Source organism: Idiotropiscis lumnitzeri, chromosome 12, assembly GCF_059441095.1.
Source record: "Idiotropiscis lumnitzeri isolate Australia: NSW breed Sydney's pygmy pipehorse chromosome 12, RoL_Ilum_1.0, whole genome shotgun sequence".
Lineage (NCBI taxonomy): Eukaryota > Metazoa > Chordata > Actinopteri > Syngnathiformes > Syngnathidae > Idiotropiscis > Idiotropiscis lumnitzeri.
Genome location: NC_142402.1, coordinates 14,906,917 through 14,924,534, shown reverse-complemented (window position 1 = coordinate 14,924,534; position 17,618 = coordinate 14,906,917). Strand labels below are relative to the sequence as shown.

Below are 17,618 nucleotides of genomic sequence, written 5' to 3'. Positions count from 1 at the left end.
CTTAACTTTTCACCATTGTTCAAATGGATTTTTCCACTTTCTCTCCTTCCCTGATGAGAACAAATTTCCACCTTAAACCGTCCTATCGTGTCAGAGCTCTGCTATTTCCCAACCTCCTGTAAATGCCACTGGCCGGCTAATGTGAACTCTCACTCTCCTGAGGAAATGTCCCCGAGCATTGGTGTGCCAACCTCTGACTGCTCATCTATCACTAAGCCGCAAATACACATTAGGCTTCCATTACAGAGCATCACAGCGATACGACTGCAACGGAGCACACAGGCTGCCTGCAGAAAGGCCAACAGCTGGGAGCGGCAATCAAACTAACCTATTTAACTCGAATTTATTTTGGTGGCGGTGGAATCAAAAAGCGAAATAATGCCAGCCGGGTCATTTCCTGATTGTGTTACATGTTATTTTAGGACCCGGTGAGGCGTATGCTATGTAAACAACTAGGCTATAAATATACAGGGCACATTTGTAAAAAAAAAAAAAAAAAAAAAAAAAAGACAAGAAAACGAAACAAGACAAGTTGTAAATATATTACTGCTGAAAACGCGCCGTGGAGACCTGTGAGGTTAGCGCTTTTCTTACTTTTTTTTTTGTTCAAATGTATTTTCTCTACAGAGAGGGACAGAGGGAGGCAGGTGTAATTCAAGCAAGCTGTCAAGTTTGAAATACAGAGCGAGGAAATAGCACGCTGCCTCGTCTTCATCTGGCACTGGAAAGAATGTGTGCGTGCATGTCCGTGTCTGTGTGCGCGCCTCCAAACACAAGCTGAAAGCTTATCTTGCAGATAAAAAGGAATCGAATAGAAACACCCTTTTCCGAAGAGGCCTTTCACTTGGGGCTTCTCGCAGGTTCTCTGTCTAGATACGGCGTGACATACGACTGCAAATAGGAAAATATCGAACAAATTCCCTGAACGCAAATAAAAAAAACGTGGAGACACTTTGACAATTGAACTGGACGTATGAATTTCATAAGTTGAAAAAAAAAAAAAAAAAGCCAAACTGATTCATTACAAACACAGCAATGAGCAGAAATGAATAATATGCTTCCAGTGAGCTTACCTGTGTGTATCTAGCGCCGAGGTACCACTTGGACGAGCAAAACCACTTTAAGCAAAGGTCACGCTGACGCAATGCACGGCACCATGAAGGAGCATATTCGCTTCCCCCATCCGTCTGCTACTTTCCTCACTCTCCCCTCTCGCTCACTCACAATAGCGCCTTCTGCTTAGCAACGGCCATACTGCAAGTGTGGTCAGGTTTACAGCGAACCATCACTGCGCAACATCACGTCTCCATGACAACCACGCCGTTATCTCATTTGCATCTTCTGCTTGCATTATCTCATGCCAAATATAGTCACCTTATTTAGCTCTCTCTGCATGCCCTTTTTTTTTCCTAACTTCCTCTTCCCCTCCACTTTCACAACTGTGGTTTTTAACGTACGCTACAAACATATTGAGATGCAGCTCTTAAGTCAACAAATTAAAAATGAGAATTTAAATATTTCACCTCATCAAGACATTGAGTAAACTGTCTAAAAATGATCAAACATCTTTGGGATGACCTACAACAGACATTTTGAGCCAGGCCCTCACTCAGGTCAATCATCAGCAAGCTTTGACCTAAAAAAAAAAATATTCTTCTGGATAAATGGACAAAAATATCCAGTCATCCCTAACTGTTATGGCTGCAAAACTGACAAACAACCTCAAGTGAAAAGACTAGGCATCCCAATACTTTAGTGCTCACAGTTATGTTTGCATTCTTGCTGCCAGTGATTGTGTAGCGAGAGGAAGTGGTGGAGAATGAGAGCAGTTTGCACCGCGCAAAGATAAAGGTAAATCAGGAAGTGGTTGCTTTTCAGAAAGCCCAAAAAGAAAAGGGATGTGATAACATTTTCAGAGTAGGCAGGTTTCAACTCACCACCTTCAGTTGGTCTTCAGTCAGGGCCTCCACCTATTTCTCCCCCCAAGGACTGCGTCGCTGGAAGTATCACAGGAATGTCGAGGCAGGCCTCTGGAGCCTACACAAACACAAATACACACACCCACACACACACACACAAGCAGGGCCACTAAGCAGCACTCAGCACCTGTCTATAGCTGCTAGTGCACAGAAAGCGACAGTCAATCACGCTGGACAGCACAGCAAAAGAGTAGAAAAGGGATGGGTGGGGGGAAAAGAGGGACTGATGGGGAATGGATGATTGTGACTCATCAGCACTGGAAAGACAGCACAACACAACATAGGTGGCACATTTGTTACAAATTACATTCAAATCGTGTGTTTTATATTTATATATATATATATATATATATATATATATATATATAGATAAATCAGTAATTAATTGCAATTAATCACATTTTTCTATTTTTTATGAAGCTTGTAATTTACTTGAATAATGTCTTGTAATTAATGTAAACTCACCAAATATTAACTCATTCACTACCAGATGAGTTAAAAAAAAAAAAAAAGCCGTCAATGGCAGTAAATGGGTTAAGTGTATTTTCATTCAAAGACTGTTCTAAAAGGTATCATCTTCACAAGCTTTTTCCTTAGAAACAATTCTCAAAATGTTTACATTTAGTTCTGCCCACAAGAAGCACACTCCAGCAGTGTTGGTTTGCAAGGCCCAGTGGTACCTCGAGCAGGGTGTTTTGTTCGGAGATGATGTATTCAAATTGTACACCTAATATGGCACAGTATTTGAATTTGACTTTGCATGATATGCAAAATGTAAATAAAGCCGAGTTAAAATATTTAACTGAGTTAAAAAATACAATACAATACAATCCATATATATATATATATATATATATATCTCAACAAGGTTTCTCAGCTCCTCATCTCATCTGACTCACCAGGCAGGGCATCAGAGGCTGAGAGCACCGCCCGGCCTCTCCTCTTCTGGGCTGCAGGGATGCTGGGACTCAGGGAATTGGAAGTCAATGAAACCATGCCTAATTTAGTCTTCGCTCCTCCTTGAGCTGCCAGGAATCAAGAGTGAGACTCCTTCCCTTTTAGGGCTCCCAGGACACAGCAATCGGCGAGTGGCACGCCTGCATTCCGAGCTACGCGAAGGGGTGGTGGATGAGAAACAAAGAGGGGATGGTCACAAATGTGATTTTTTTTTTTTTGTAGCTCTGTAAACTGTGGAAATGTAACAAATTGTAACAAAGTACCTAACTATTAATTTTTCAGTTTCAATTCACAACTATATTATAAACCCATTCAAGGATTTGGCAAAAGGAGCATTTGGCAGTCACAGATCCCAATAACTAGGCTTGATAAATAATCATGAACTCTATACTTAAACAAGCCGCTTAAACAGACTCCCACACCATGTCACGTTATGTCATCCTTAAAAGCCCATGTGCAAATGAAACTGTGGGCTGAAGTCTATTTTCTCTTTTTACCTTGATGGTACTAAAATGTATTACCTGTATTATAGTTTATTCTAAATGGCGACAAACTAAGGTTGAAGATATTTTTGTTTCAAACATTAGACATTTTTTATATGCATGTGCTAAAATATGAACAACACAAGGATATTCTATTTAACAAAACTGTCTGTTAGCGTCACATTATCAATTTATTTTTCAAAGATACCTACGCATAACAACGGGAAGGCATCTCTGATAATTCATGCGTATTTAAAAAAAATATATACAAACAAACTAATTACGCACAAAATGGTCTGGGCAAAAAAAACAATCTAAGCAACTCTGAACCATTTCCTTCGAATCCCTGATGCATCAAACACAACTAACTTCCACATATTAATTTCTTTGCGCAAATGTACTGTTCGTGTTTGCCTGCAAAGTACAATGTAAAGAAGAAAGAACTGACATGAACAAAATCTTATCAAGTTATCTTGACTCATCGGAGGATTGCCAAGACTGAGGGGGACTATATCAAATACATCATAAGTGAGGTAGCAGGCAGGCCACTTAGTAACCTAGCAACGAGCAAGTGCAACATGGCACCTATTGTAATTCTAAAAACTCTGCGAGATGAGTGCCCGGCATTATTACATCGCCTCCGCCAATCACAGGAGGATCTGAGCCGTAAATAACAAGACGGCTCCCTGGACCCAGCGCACGTCAGTGCCCAAAAAAAAAAGTCAACAAAAGCTCTCCTCTTGTTCTCGCCTGGATTCTTCTGCTTAAAGGACGACCAACAGAGGCAGACATTTCGTTTTATGGAGTGCTCCGACAAGAGAGTAGATAGCGACCAAAAGGGAATCAAGTGGAGCCTATGATTAGTGAGTCATAATGAGGGTTGTGGGATGGGACTATATTATTAAAGACGAGCAGGAAAACCTATCGGTCTATATGTGAAACACTGGCATGCTGGATGATGAGGACGAGTAACGCAAGGTTAAAAAGTCTGCTAAAACAGCTCTGTAAGCCTCTAAGTAGCAAAAACACCATTATAAGCACTTCTCTTGTAATTTGAAGAGCAGACGCTCCCTTGAAGAGTCGAGAATCTTCTTTATTATTACCACTGAGAGTGCGGGTGAGTCTGCGAAACAGCTCAGCCACCGGGGCCTTATATTTAGATTTTATGAGCAATATCGAGTTCTGACCTAAGACGTTTTCAACGGGGTGATTAAAGATGTCATGTCCACTGGGCAAGAAGTTACGACAGCAATTACGAGCAGCCCACATCACACGGCGCGGCGAGGACATTGGTACATACGATCACCCCGATTCTCAGGTGATAACAGATGGGATGAATGCCTGTAAATAAGACCAAAAAAGTAACCACAGATTTTAGCAGCCATTTTGAAAGTCATCTAAGAGAGTGGTCCAAAACCACCGGGCCACGGCCGGATACCGGTCCACGGGCCACTTTGTACCGGGCTGCACAGATAAAAGAAAAAAAAAAATTGCAGTACTCGCGGCTTATTAGTCGATGCTAAAATTTTTTGAAAAGTGACCGTTTTTTTCTCCGTTACATGTCATGATGCTAATTGTCTCAGTTGCATTACATCGCATTACAATATTAAGCTAGCAAAATGAGTAGGACCACATATCAAGCCTGCTTTCCACAACATTGGGCGAGAACCAACCCCAGTCGACGGTCCGCAGAAGTTTGGGACCATTGTGGGACTAATAAAGGGAATATTATTATTATTATTATTATTATGAACCCGTCCGTGGTGGAAAAAAAAGGTTGGTGACCACTGATCGAAGTGGTTGCATGATGGTGGTTGTCAAGCTTTTTACTTACTTAATACCGCCTAAAAATTTTTTTTTATAATAATTAATTATTGTAAAATAATTTATTAATTATTCATTTATAAAGTTAGTCGAGTAAATGTTCCGGATTAAAGTAGCGCATTACTAGCGACCGCTGAGTACCACTGGACAGGATGGAGCCACTGGTACACGCGCGACACTTGGAAAATCACTGTACAAAACAATTTGACTCATGATAACAAAGACACTATTGTGCCTTTTTGTCATAAAAAAGTCACAGATAGATTTTTATCATGATGTTGTTAAAAAAGATTTTCCAGGATTGTCTTGCATTTTGTAGCACCTTCAGGGCTTTAGTGTGTCTGGTTCCGGTTAGTTTGACTTCAGCATAATCAAAAGTTCGAGAACTTGACATTTCTCAAAATTATGTTCAATAAGTATCTTATGATCGGTCACAGGAGACTCTGTCATACCTAACAAGAGCTCTGTTGACTGGGCAAGCATTCAATTCATTCAATGCGTTGTTTTGTTTTTCTCCATTTTTCTGCAACACTTAAGAGAGGAAGAACAAGAGAAGGAAAAGAAAAACCTTGGTATGTCAATGTTGTGAATCAGAAAGACATTCGGTAATATTAAAATTCAATTACTGATATCATCATATTAGCTGTCGGACATACAAAGGACAAAAAGTATTTCTTTAGATGCTCGGAGATTGTATGTTGAGAATCCTCGTCCCCATCGGCTTCCAATAGCCTACATTCCCTCTTTCAAGGTCGACAGCAGACGCAAATTAAATTACTTGTCCTGTTTTGTGCCGCTGGCGCCAGGTCAACAGCAACTTGGCTAAAATGATGAGCGGGGGGATTCTGAGGGGAGCGGCGTTTTGTCCTGACCCCTGTGGTGTCATATTTGCAGAGCAACGATGAAATCGAAAACAGCGTATTAAATTCAGCTTTTGCAATCACTTGCAATGAAAGAGAGAAAAAAAATGACTTTAGCTTATGCTATCATGCTACTGAAGTATGTCATCCGTCTGCACACAGAATCCCAGTTTGGAAATGAGTTTAGGGCAAGACAAGGACACCCCTTCAATAAAATACACTTCCATGTTTTGCCCATTGAGTATTACTTGTTCCTACAGAACAGTCAAATGTGTTTAAAGTTGTAAAACCGTATAAAAAAATTAAAATTGTATGGAGTCTGTAATTCCTATGGGTGGGTCTGGAATGTACCCGTAATTTGCATTCCACCTGCTGGGAAAACTGAAGTGGATGTAATATCAATGGATGTACGCAAAGAAATGCAGAATTATCCAACGCTCTGCAGAGCCTTCTGGCAAGTCTGTGAACATGTTGCATGGCTGCCTCTACTGAGAAAAGTTTCTCTACTCGGCTGAAGACGTTGCTTGCTATCAGCACTCAAACACACAATGATGAAACGTAAAATAATGAAGCCCAAAACAAGCACAGAGCTACAGCAACATCATAATTGGATATCATCGGAGGATACAAAAATCAGCCAGTTCATAAAAGACGGCCCTGACTTTGGTGGCTGATATTAAAAAAAAAAAGTGCTTTAGCAATGCAATTCCGCAAGCCACAGACAGAGTTAAACAGCGACAGCATTACAAGATTTAAAAAAAATACAGATGTTCTTACATGCCAAGCGCAAAGTTTGAAAATAAAATAAATGCTGAATGAAAAAAGCATTCTGCTGGGAGGATAAACTATTCTTAATAGAGGGTTTAAAATGTATGGGTTGAAACCTGATGCAGACAACGGAAGTGTAAAAACAATGTACACGAGAAAAACAGGAAGAGCCAAGGACAAAACATTTCACAGGTGCAATCAGCGCATGAAACGATCCCATCTACAAACAACTTTTTTGCAGCCGCCAAAGTCCAAGTTGTACATAGTATTACAGCGACTTTTTTTTAATCCGGTTAAATAAATGTTTTAAATTTTCATGTAAAGCTCAACACAAGTTATAATGCACTATTTAGTTGAATTTAATTATTGAGTCAAATACATGGTACTTAAATTAATAATGTAATATTTATTAATGCCATGTTAACCGTTCATTTACATGCAACTGTGATTTTAACCACGTATGTGCAATACAGTTTTATTGACTGCTTACAGTTTTTTTCTTATTGTTATTATTATTATTATATTATTCAAACTATCCATAGCGTGCATTAATAGATTTAGGGGTAAAGCCTCTGCCTTGTTTTTGATGAACACGTGGGCCTACTATGCTAATTTATTTTAATAGTGGTCATGAAAGTTTGAAACACTACAATACTAATGTACCATTTGTAGGGTCAACTCCATTTGCTTATTTAACTTATTATTAATATTATTAATTAGCAATTTAATCGTCCATTACGTGTGGGCACAAATAAGTAAAACCGATTGTATTTGTGCGCACGTGACTTTATTCACTGCCTCAAATTAACATTTTATGCGTACTTTACATACCAGTTGGGGACACAATTAAATATTCTCAAATCTTCTTCATTTTAACAGTCTGAAGTAGCTGCTACTGAACATCAAGGTGCTTACCAGATTTTCATTTTTTTTCCGTTTCATTTTTGCCGCATGCAACGCCGCTGTTTTGGCCTGACTCTGCTGTCACGTAGAATATCGCGAGACTTTAGTTTATATTACGTCATCAGTCGGGTCTGCTGTGGGTTACAGGTTTTATTTATTTATTTTTTTTTAATAAAATCAAATAAATAATTAAATTTATTCCTCGAGGACGATTCTTTCACATTGGCTAGTGGCAAGCGACATTTTTAATGATCGCCCCCCTAAAATAGGCGCAGCAGCTACGTAATTATTTGTCGACAACACTAGCTTATGAGGTCATAATGTCGTTTGTAACAAAGGCAAAATCTCCGGCCAGCGCGCGTCCTTATACAAAGCTCGCCCCCAAACGCATCTCATGCGGTCTCTTATTATTTGGGAGCGTCACTTGTCCATGAGAATCATGGCCAATCTTAAGGGCGAAACCAGGAAAGAAGCCAAAATGAGGATCCGCGCCTTCCCTGTAAGTATGTGACTTCCACCTCCCAGACAGTTGAAAAAAACAAACTTAAAAAAAACAAAACAGTGCAAGCAGGTTCCCCACTGGCATGTGAAAACGAATACAATGCCGACACTGTGACAAGCGAAAGCTGCCACAAAACAGGACCGACGCCATGTCAGCCACATTAGTGAGTTGATCGCCTCTGACGAGACAAACTGGACAGCAGTGAATTTGTTCAAGAAAAAACGAGAATAACACTCTAAAATGCAACAAAAGTGTTGTGCAATCAATATAGAGGTAACCCTAAAATACCATAACGTTTACACACACGCAATAAAATAAATAAATTCTAAAATGGAGATCCATCACATTGAGCGCACATTATTAAACCCTGACTCTCAACCCAAAGAGATCATCAGGTGTGCAGCAGGAAATTATCAAATTCACTTGGTCTGAAAATGATTTGCTATAATGTATCAATATTCATCTAAGTATTCCAGCAACCTGTAGCAGCAAATAGCACACTATGAATCCTTACTTTTTACATTCGAAAACATCTTATGACTCACCACCAGCTGAAATGTTTGACCATGTTTAGTTGAACACAAAGCTACATTTAGTTGTATTAATGGCACATGGATACTCAAGTTTATTGTACCCTCTGCCATCTAGTGGAAGAGCATTTAGGTACATTAGTTCAAGCTATCAATTGCAATGCCCTTGCAGTCATTTTACTTTGTCAAATGGGTTGAAACTGATATTTACTGCACGTGTATCACACAAAATCCTCATACCTACACAATCACAAAAATGGCAGATTTTTTTTCAATTATTAACATTCCATGGTCAGTGACCTTGGCTTGTTCATCCTTGTAATTTGCAATAAATAAAACCCTGCCCAATTGGATAGACTTGTGAAATAATATTAAAGTCACCAAATTGTGGCATAGGTTGGTACAATGTTCTAATTTTCGTCAAAATGGTGAAAAAGTGGTGAGCATGTCTGCCATACAGTTCGAAGGTTCAGTGTTCAAATCTCAGCTCTTGCTTTGCTGTGTGTGGCATTTGCATAGCCAGGTGATCTCACTTACCCGCATTGTCCAAACACATGCATGTGATGTTTGTTTAAGAGTTGAATGACTGTGAATGGTCTTTGTATGTGCTCTTCGATGTGCAACATGTATAGAAAACATGTATAGAAAATGATTGGATGGATATTCTCCACTGTACCATTTACAATTATGGGTGTTTTTTTTTCAGTGTTAATGGTCAAACAACCGAGGACTTGGCTGAGTGTTTTTTTAGTAGTGTACAAATCAAAAATTAAGTTATTACATCGTAAAAGCTCTGTCACTCCCGTTTTAAATAGTGGATGGTAGTCGTGGGAGGGATCGATCCAAAAAATTGATCCAAGTCAGTATCAACATCGGATTGATACGAGTGTGATGCAGTAGTTTATTTAGCTCTAGCGCGTAAAATGCAACGCAAAAGCTGGTATACCAAAAACGTTTGTTCTGCACAAGGTGGTTTATTTGTTAACTAAAGATTTAGGGGATTAAACAAAAATGTTTTTGCAAGTTGGTTCAACTAATGAATAGAAGGATGCCTTTGTTTAATTTTTTTGTTTATTTTTTTTCCATAAAGGTAAAAGTGCACTTCTGAGCGAAGTGCTTAATTTTCATATTGCATTCCCTGAACGCACATTGTATTTGAAAAATAATTGGTTTCTTAAATGTTTCATGAAATTTGGAGTGATAATCTTAAACAGCTTGTTTATTAAAGAAAAAAATGCTGGAAAAAAGTGCGACAAAAGGATTTTTTTTTTTATTTAATGTCTGTTTACTCATTTCTGAACAGTCCCAGGACTGCGGAGGAATAATTAGTTTTCCGCTGATTACTTTGTGCGCTTTGTTCATTCAAACAAACCCGCAAAAATGTAGACATAATAATAAAAGGGGGAAATAGTAGTATTTTCTATTTACTGATAAACTCTGTTTATGTCCTATAATTCAAATAAAAGGAAAAATCATAAAAAGCACACTTGAGGGTTATGAAATGAACAGAGATTTAACAATTTGGTGGCACAGCTACATTGAATAAAGAAAAGTATCAATATAGGCATCAGTGTTGTTGTTGGTTTCGGATTGATACCAAAATGTGCAGCATCAAACACCATTTGTGGATCGTAGCTGATGAATTTGGGAGTGTATAAGGCAAAGAACCAGCAGATTGACTTTAAGGGCCTCACATTTAATGTCTTAAGCTGTTGTGCTTCCTCTTCAAGTCCTGTGGCGCCCTCTAGGGGAGGCGAAACACACACACATGGAAAACATCTGCTTCATCACCACATTGAGCTATGATCTTCTTACATTAAATCTGCTTTCATCTATCCATTTTAGATGACAATGGATGAGAAATATGTGGAGAACATCTGGGCCCTGCTAAAGAATGCCATCCAGGAGATCCAGAGGAAGAACAACAGTGGGCTGAGCTTCGAAGAGCTGTACAGGAACGCCTACACCATGGTGCTGCACAAGCACGGCGAGAAGCTCTACACAGGCCTGAGGGAAGTCGTCACAGAACATCTCGTCAACAAAGTAAAAAAATAAATAAAATGATACCCTTGTGAATTTGTGTATGAACCTGCTGTTGATGAATACATTCTATGCCGTTTACAGGTACGCCAGGATGTCCTCAAATGTCTAAATAATAAATTTCTGCAAATCCTAAACCAAGAGTGGAATGATCATCAAACTGCCACCATCATGATCAGAGACATCCTCATGTACATGGTAGGAAGGCAGAATGTTCCTTTTTTTTTGTGTGATGTGATCCGCCCAGATCAGTCATAAGCACTCCTACCTGTGATGGCGTTTTTACGATGCTTTTATCTGATTAGTATATTTTCATTCTTCTAGTACATTGGCAAAAAGAATTATTCTTTTGTATCGACAGCTTGGCCAACCTTGAAGTGTGAAATATTTTGTTTTGGTTGGAACAGGAGATGGCTTGAATGTACTTGAAGCCTGATGTGTTTGTAGAATTGCTTGTGAGATGTTGATATGGCGAGGAACCATGCTGTCAACACCCTAAAATCCTTTGCAGTAATATCTCAATACAATATTGCGTTTGTGGAATATAAGTTAAGCGGTAAAATCCACCCATTTTTAGCGGGGGCGGCCATTTTGTCAATTCCTGTCGACTGACAATGACATCACAGTTGCGTGGTGCTCAGGTAACAACCAATCACGGCTCACCTGTTCTCTGAGGCTGAGCCGTGAGCAACTGTGATGTCATTTTCAGTCGACAGCAAGTGGCAAAATGGCCGCCCTCTGAGTTGTAGAAAAAATGGTGGCTTTTATTTCTTAACTCATAATACAAAAACCCAATATTAATCAGAATGGCGTGTTTAGAGAAGTGGGCCTGCATAGAACATGTTCTTAACTTCCCCTTTAAAAATTGACCCCATGCGCCATGTTAGTTCTTGTAAGTGCTAAGTAAGGGATGGCCGAGTGGTCTAAGGCGCCGCGTTCAGAACCCAGTCTCCCCAGGAGGCCTGGGTTCGAATCTCGAATTTCCCCATTGTGGGACTAATAAAGGGAATATTATTATTATTATTATTAAATATTCACATTTCCTCTCATTTGTCCACTGATACTTTGACAAGAAAAAAAAATGTAAAGATTATTTTTAATCTGGCAGCGCCCTTGTCGCCATCAAATTTCATGTTCCCTTCATGGTGTGAACATCAACAGCAGAATTTGCTCTGCGATTCCAGGACCGAGTTTATGTTCAGCAAAACAGCGTGGAGAACGTGTACAACCTCAGCGTCATCGTATTCAGAGACCAGGTGGTCCACTACAACTGCATTCGAGAACACCTTTGGCAGACGCTACTGGACATGATCAAACGAGAGAGGAGAGGCGAAGTTGTAGACAGGTATGGAGGATTATTTGGTCTGAAAGAGTGCTCCCGTAGATGCGATGAAATGCTTTGAAGGTTGCACTTTTGTATATCGTGATGTGTGTATGCTGTACATTGACAAATCAAACGTGAATAACGCTTCTAGCATGCGCGAGCTAGCATGCGCGAGCTAGCATGCGCCCCGTAGTGCGGCACGCTCAGTATAAGTATTAAATACAGAAATAGCACCCTCTACTGGTGCTGCACCCTTTGATACAGCGCATCTTTTGGCCGTAAAAATACGGTAATAGCAAGGGAGTAACTCCTGTGGGGAATGTCGGAGTTTTTCTGTAATAAAGTTGAGTTGAGAGTATACAATGCTTTAAAACCTCAATTTTCCATAATGTGCTGCCCGGCGGCGCTATTATTGACGGTAAACATTTAAATTGCAGGGGATCCATCAGAAACACCTGCCAGATGCTGATGGTTCTCGGCCTGGACAGCAGGATTGTTTACGAGGAAGACTTTGAGCGTCCCTTCTTAGAAATGTCAGCCGAATTCTACCAGGTGAGTCCCTTCCGGGTGCCCGTGTCCTCTTGAGGGGACCCGGTGTCTATCAAGTAACACCCCATATTGGCCCGCTTAGATGGAAAGCCAAAGATTTCTCGCAGAAAACAGCACCAGCATCTACATTAAGAGGGTGGAGGCCAGAATCAACGAGGAAATTGAGCGCGTCAAACATTGTTTGGACAAATCGACGGAGGATTCCATTGTCAAGGTGGTGGAAAGGGAGCTGATAACGAAACACATGAAAACCATAGTGGAGATGGAGAACTCCGGCATGGTCCACATGCTCCAGAATCGCATAACAGAAGGTAGAGTAACAGTGAAAATATTTCCCATGTGAACTTTCACACCCAATTATTTTTCTCCTTACTTCTGCCCTGCAGACCTTTTTTGCATGTACAAGCTGTTCAGCCGTGTGCCCAATGGCTTGAAAACAATGTGCGATTGTATGAGCTTGTACTTGAGAGAGCAGGGCAGGGTTCTTGTGTCAGAGGAAGGAGAGGGCAAAAACCCAGTCGACTATATCCAGGTACACTGATTGGAGACGCAAACGCCACATTTGAAACTACTGGGAAATATTTTCAAGTATTTACATTTAAGTACTTGCCGAGACCAAGCACCAGTACTTCGTGATGTCACTGCGTCTTTCAGTTTTTAAAAAAAATTAATTTATACCAAAAACAAAACATGTTTTTTTTTTTTAATGATGACTTAAGTGTCATCCTGTTTTTAGAGAAAAAAAAACTGAATTTTAACGTCTAATTTCATGTTTTTCCAACACAATATTTCACTTAACTCATTCACTGCCATTGACGGCTAAAGACGTCCAAGATTTGCAGCTTAACTCATTGAGAAATGTTGTTGTGTTGTTGCTTCCTTAACAGGGCTTGCTTAACCTGAAGTTGGTGTTTGACCATTTCCTCCATGAGTCTTTCAACAATGACAAACTATTCAAACAAACCATAGCAGGAGACTTTGAGTATTTCCTTAATCTCAACTCCCGCTCACCAGAGTACCTGTCGCTCTTTATCGACGATAAGCTGAAGAAAGGAGTGCGAGGGGTATGCCGATAGAAATATCACACATCCTTCATCCTGGAAATGCGCTTATGTTATTCTTTTCCTCTTTGGTATCGTTATGAAGTTGACAGAACAGGAGGTGGAGTTGATTCTGGACAAAACCATGGTGTTGTTCAGGTTTCTGCAAGAGAAGGATGTGTTTGAAAGATACTACAAGCAGCACCTGGGCCGGAGATTGCTGAGCAACAAGAGCGTCTCGGACGATTTAGAGAAGAGCATGATCTCCAAGCTCAAAGTAAGATAAGGTCGGTTGTCTGAACATCACTCGTCCAGTCGTTGGGGCTCATCGTCTTTGCTCTTTGCAGACAGAATGCGGCTGTCAGTTCACCTCGAAACTGGAGGGGATGTTTCGAGATATGACCATCTCCAACACTACCATGGATGAGTTCAGGCGACACATACACGTCACGTCGGTAAGACCCTAAAATGGTATTTTGCTTCAGGTACCAAGTCAAAATAGGCCGAGTCTAAATCTCTTCTGAAAACGTTTTGTTTTGGGCTATTCCAGTTTCTCCCCCCACGATATCAGAACTTGAGCGCCGTCGTTCACGTCACAATTGCGTCGCCCATTTTCAACATTTCTCTTAATGCAAAATTTTCTTTCATAATGATGTGCCAAAGAATATTCGAAAATACTTTCAGACTAAAAAACTAATTATTCCACTCGGCAAGTTCATCAATTTTTAAATAAAAAAAAAAATTACAATTTTTGCTCACTTTTCAAATCAAAAAGGAGCTAATTGAAAAATATCTACCCTGAACCACCATTATTCATTTTTTAAATATAGACTCTCTGCAAATATCAATATTTCATATACAAGATTTAATTTAGGGTTGTCGTTATGTTTATCGTCACAAAAAAAGTCAGTTATATAGTCATTTATTTTATTTTATTTTTTTTTTTTTTTTTACTCATTCGACCTAGATGGACCTGTGCAAGTCAAATGTTTGGGAGCAAACGGGTCACAGACATACACAATTATTTCAACACAATATTTTATTTTATTTTTTTTATTATTATTATTATTTTTATTTATTTATTTTTATATATTTTTATTTATTTATTTTATAATTCTTTTCAATTTAAAAAAAAAAAATTCCTTCGTATTTAGCACACTTGTTAGCAACGTCCTCTGTGGTAAAGTTTATAAGACATTTATTTTCACTTTCAAAAATTATATGGATAGTTATTAAAATAAAATGAGATTGCGAGCAGTGTATGGATCATGACTGTGTTCAAAATGACTCAATTCTCTGCCCCAACCTTGCTCAGGCTTCTCTATGTGGTGTGGACTTGACTGTCCGAGTCCTCACAACCGGTTACTGGCCAACGCAGTCGGCGACGCCCAGATGCACCATCCCACTTTCCCCTCAGCACGCTTTTGAGGTGTTTAGAAGGTAAATAAATTGACGTATCACCAGCTTTTAGTTAGTACTTGTTTTTTGAGATGTTTCTCTTTGGCAGGTTTTACCTCGCCAAACACAGTGGTCGACAACTCACGCTACAGCATCACATGGGTGGGGCAGACCTAATTGCGACCTTCTTCGGTGCTTTGAAAAAAGTAAGTGTCCAATGCAAATGTTCGGGTTGTTAGAGGACTTTTCTTGGGTTGATGTATCAAAATGATCATCTCAAGGATGACGGTTCCGAAGCCAGCGTGGGAGGTGCCCAAGTGAGTGGTTCAAACTCCCGGAGGACCATTCTACAAGTTTCCACCTTCCAGATGACCATCCTCATGCTTTTCAACCACAGAGAATGCTGCACTTTTGAGGTTTGTTGCATCTAAAGCTTCATCCTTTACCTTCACCTAAATTATATGTTTACAAGGATTTTTTTTTTTGATTTTTTTTAAGGAGATCCAAAATGAGACAGATATTCCTAGATGGGAGTTAGTGCGGGCGTTGCAGTCTTTGGCCTGTGGGAAGCCCACGCAGAGAGTTCTCACCAAAGAGCCAAGGTCCAAGGATATTGAAAATGGACATTTGTTTACAGTCAATGACCAGTTTACTGCCAAAGTGCACAGAGTCAAAATACAGACAGGTGTGTGCATGACACGACACATTCGCAGCCTCTGCACTATTTAGAGCAGCGATCCTCAACTGGTTGGTCGCGGAGCCAAAAATGGGTCGCGGAGCTATTTTAGGGTGGGATGCGTATGTGACTTGTCTGATTTTTTTTTTGGGACAGTCCGACCATCTCAATTCCGACAATATCCGACCGTGGTCACTCTCATATGAGGTCGAGTATGTATCTGATTTTTCCAATGCACCATTTGGGTAGCACAGCCAATTGACAATTCTTCGTGAATCCGCAAAGCTATTTTGAGTAGCGGTATTTGACTTTAATTTAATCACATGGAACATGACGGATAAAGTGGAGATTGTAGTAATTCAGCCACACACACGACTCATCTTTAGTAGACGTCGCCATGAAATCAGATAAAAAAAATCTAAATATTTCTACCTCCTCCCGCATCACACCTTTGTAGATATGAGAAAAAGACGAGCCCCTCGACGCTGGACCATATTTACTTCCGTAAACACAACGTTTTGAGTGTCGTCATCTTTTTTTCTGCGCATGATGCGGGTCACTTGGAGATGCATTTAGTTCACACTCCAAACAAACTGAAGTCGCAATTGATATGCAATGTGAATGATTAGACCCACAAAAAAAAAGAAAAATCAGATTTCACTCCAAAATCCAAATTGAGCATTAATACCTTCAGTCTGAATTTCGCTCATTTTTATTACTATATCGAACTGAGCCTTGACTTGTGCCACATGAAGAATTCTTGCGCTTTTTGTGTTCAAATCCAACCTGAAACAACTCAACTAGTATCCTGTGTGCTTCCTAGTCGCTGCTAAACAAGGAGAGTCCGACCCGGAGAGGAAAGAGACACAGCAGAAAGTGGATGATGACAGGAAGGTTATGATCGAGGCAGCCATAGTACGCATCATGAAATCCAGAAAGAAGATACAACACAATGTCCTGGTGGCCGAGGTGAATATTTCTTCCTGGTGTTGCCAGCTCAAATTGCCGCTATTTGACATTGTGTGTCTTGGATGTGCTCAGGTGACTCAGCAGCTGCAGGCACGTTTCCTCCCCAGCCCCGTGGTCATCAAAAAGCGCATAGAGGGACTTATAGAGAGGGAATACTTGGCAAGGACTCCGGAGGACCGTAATATGTACACCTACATCGCATAGAGGGGGCTGTGCAGAGGGGGGAGGATGGACAATTTTTATTTTACAACTGCAACATACTCAAATGGGAACGAGATCTCCGCGGAAAATCCATCACATCCTCAGAACGCGTCTTCCTGTAATCAAGGGGGCGACTTTCATTCTTGAACCCCGGAGATGAGACTGACCAATCCAACACGAAAAGAAATCTGCACCTTATTTTTGTTGTTTCAATAGTGTATAGAAAGTAATTTATTTTCAAAAATCTAGATTGTTACAAAACAAAAAAAATACATAAAATGCTCAATCGCTTATAATTTAAATACGGTGAAGGCAGTTTCATTTTGTATAATTGAATGTCGACATTGTAAATAAAAAATTTCAGTTTGCTGCCTGTAGGGGATTTTTTTTTTTATAATTGTTCTCTTGGAAGTACACATGCTTTTAAACTGCATGGGTATAATTACAAAAAAATAAAATAAAATAAACAGTATTTGATACCTGGAGCCATGTGAATATTTTATATATGAATTCCTCCCACACAAATATTGTGTCAATTGAAGATTCTAAATTGCCAGACAAGTTTTGAAGTTACATCGTGGTACATTCATGAAATTTGCCAAATACTCAAATCCCA

At 39.8% G+C, this 17,618-nt stretch overlaps 2 protein-coding genes across 5 annotated transcripts in view; one reads left to right on the top strand and one right to left on the bottom strand.

Annotated features, from left to right (window-relative positions):
* Nucleotides 1–7,853, bottom strand: part of mbnl1 (muscleblind-like splicing regulator 1) — a 56,067-nt gene extending 48,214 nt beyond the window's left edge. For 2 of the 3 annotated variants that reach the window (XM_088310564.1, XM_088310565.1), the window contains exons 1-3: nt 7,786–7,853; nt 2,879–3,088; nt 1,938–2,236 (exon numbers count right to left, since the gene is read on the bottom strand). The gene's annotated coding sequence lies outside the window, so the exon portion shown is untranslated. Of the gene's footprint in view, nt 1–1,073; nt 1,217–1,937; nt 2,237–2,878; nt 3,089–7,785 lie in introns of those variants that run through there. The other variant, XM_088310566.1, reaches the window with a different exon arrangement.
* An 88-nt stretch (nt 7,854–7,941) lies between these two features.
* LOC148326096 (cullin-3-B-like) lies at nt 7,942–17,373 on the top strand. 2 transcript variants are annotated; one of them, XM_088312179.1, is made up of 16 exons: nt 7,942–8,272; nt 10,651–10,848; nt 10,930–11,043; nt 12,030–12,190; nt 12,607–12,721; nt 12,801–13,029; nt 13,105–13,250; nt 13,606–13,782; nt 13,865–14,035; nt 14,106–14,213; nt 15,074–15,198; nt 15,266–15,362; nt 15,438–15,572; nt 15,655–15,841; nt 16,656–16,801; nt 16,874–17,373. In XM_088312179.1, the coding sequence occupies exons 1-16, from the start codon at nt 8,168–8,170 to the stop codon at nt 17,003–17,005; spliced, it is 2,346 nt and encodes a 781-aa protein (XP_088168305.1). In that variant the 5' UTR covers nt 7,942–8,167; the 3' UTR covers nt 17,006–17,373. The 2 variants fall into 2 exon arrangements, with proteins under 2 accessions (XP_088168305.1, XP_088168306.1); XM_088312180.1 differs by lacking the exon at nt 16,874–17,373 and having other exon boundaries at nt 15,655–15,758; nt 16,656–16,799.
* Nucleotides 17,374–17,618: the final 245 nt, after the last annotated feature.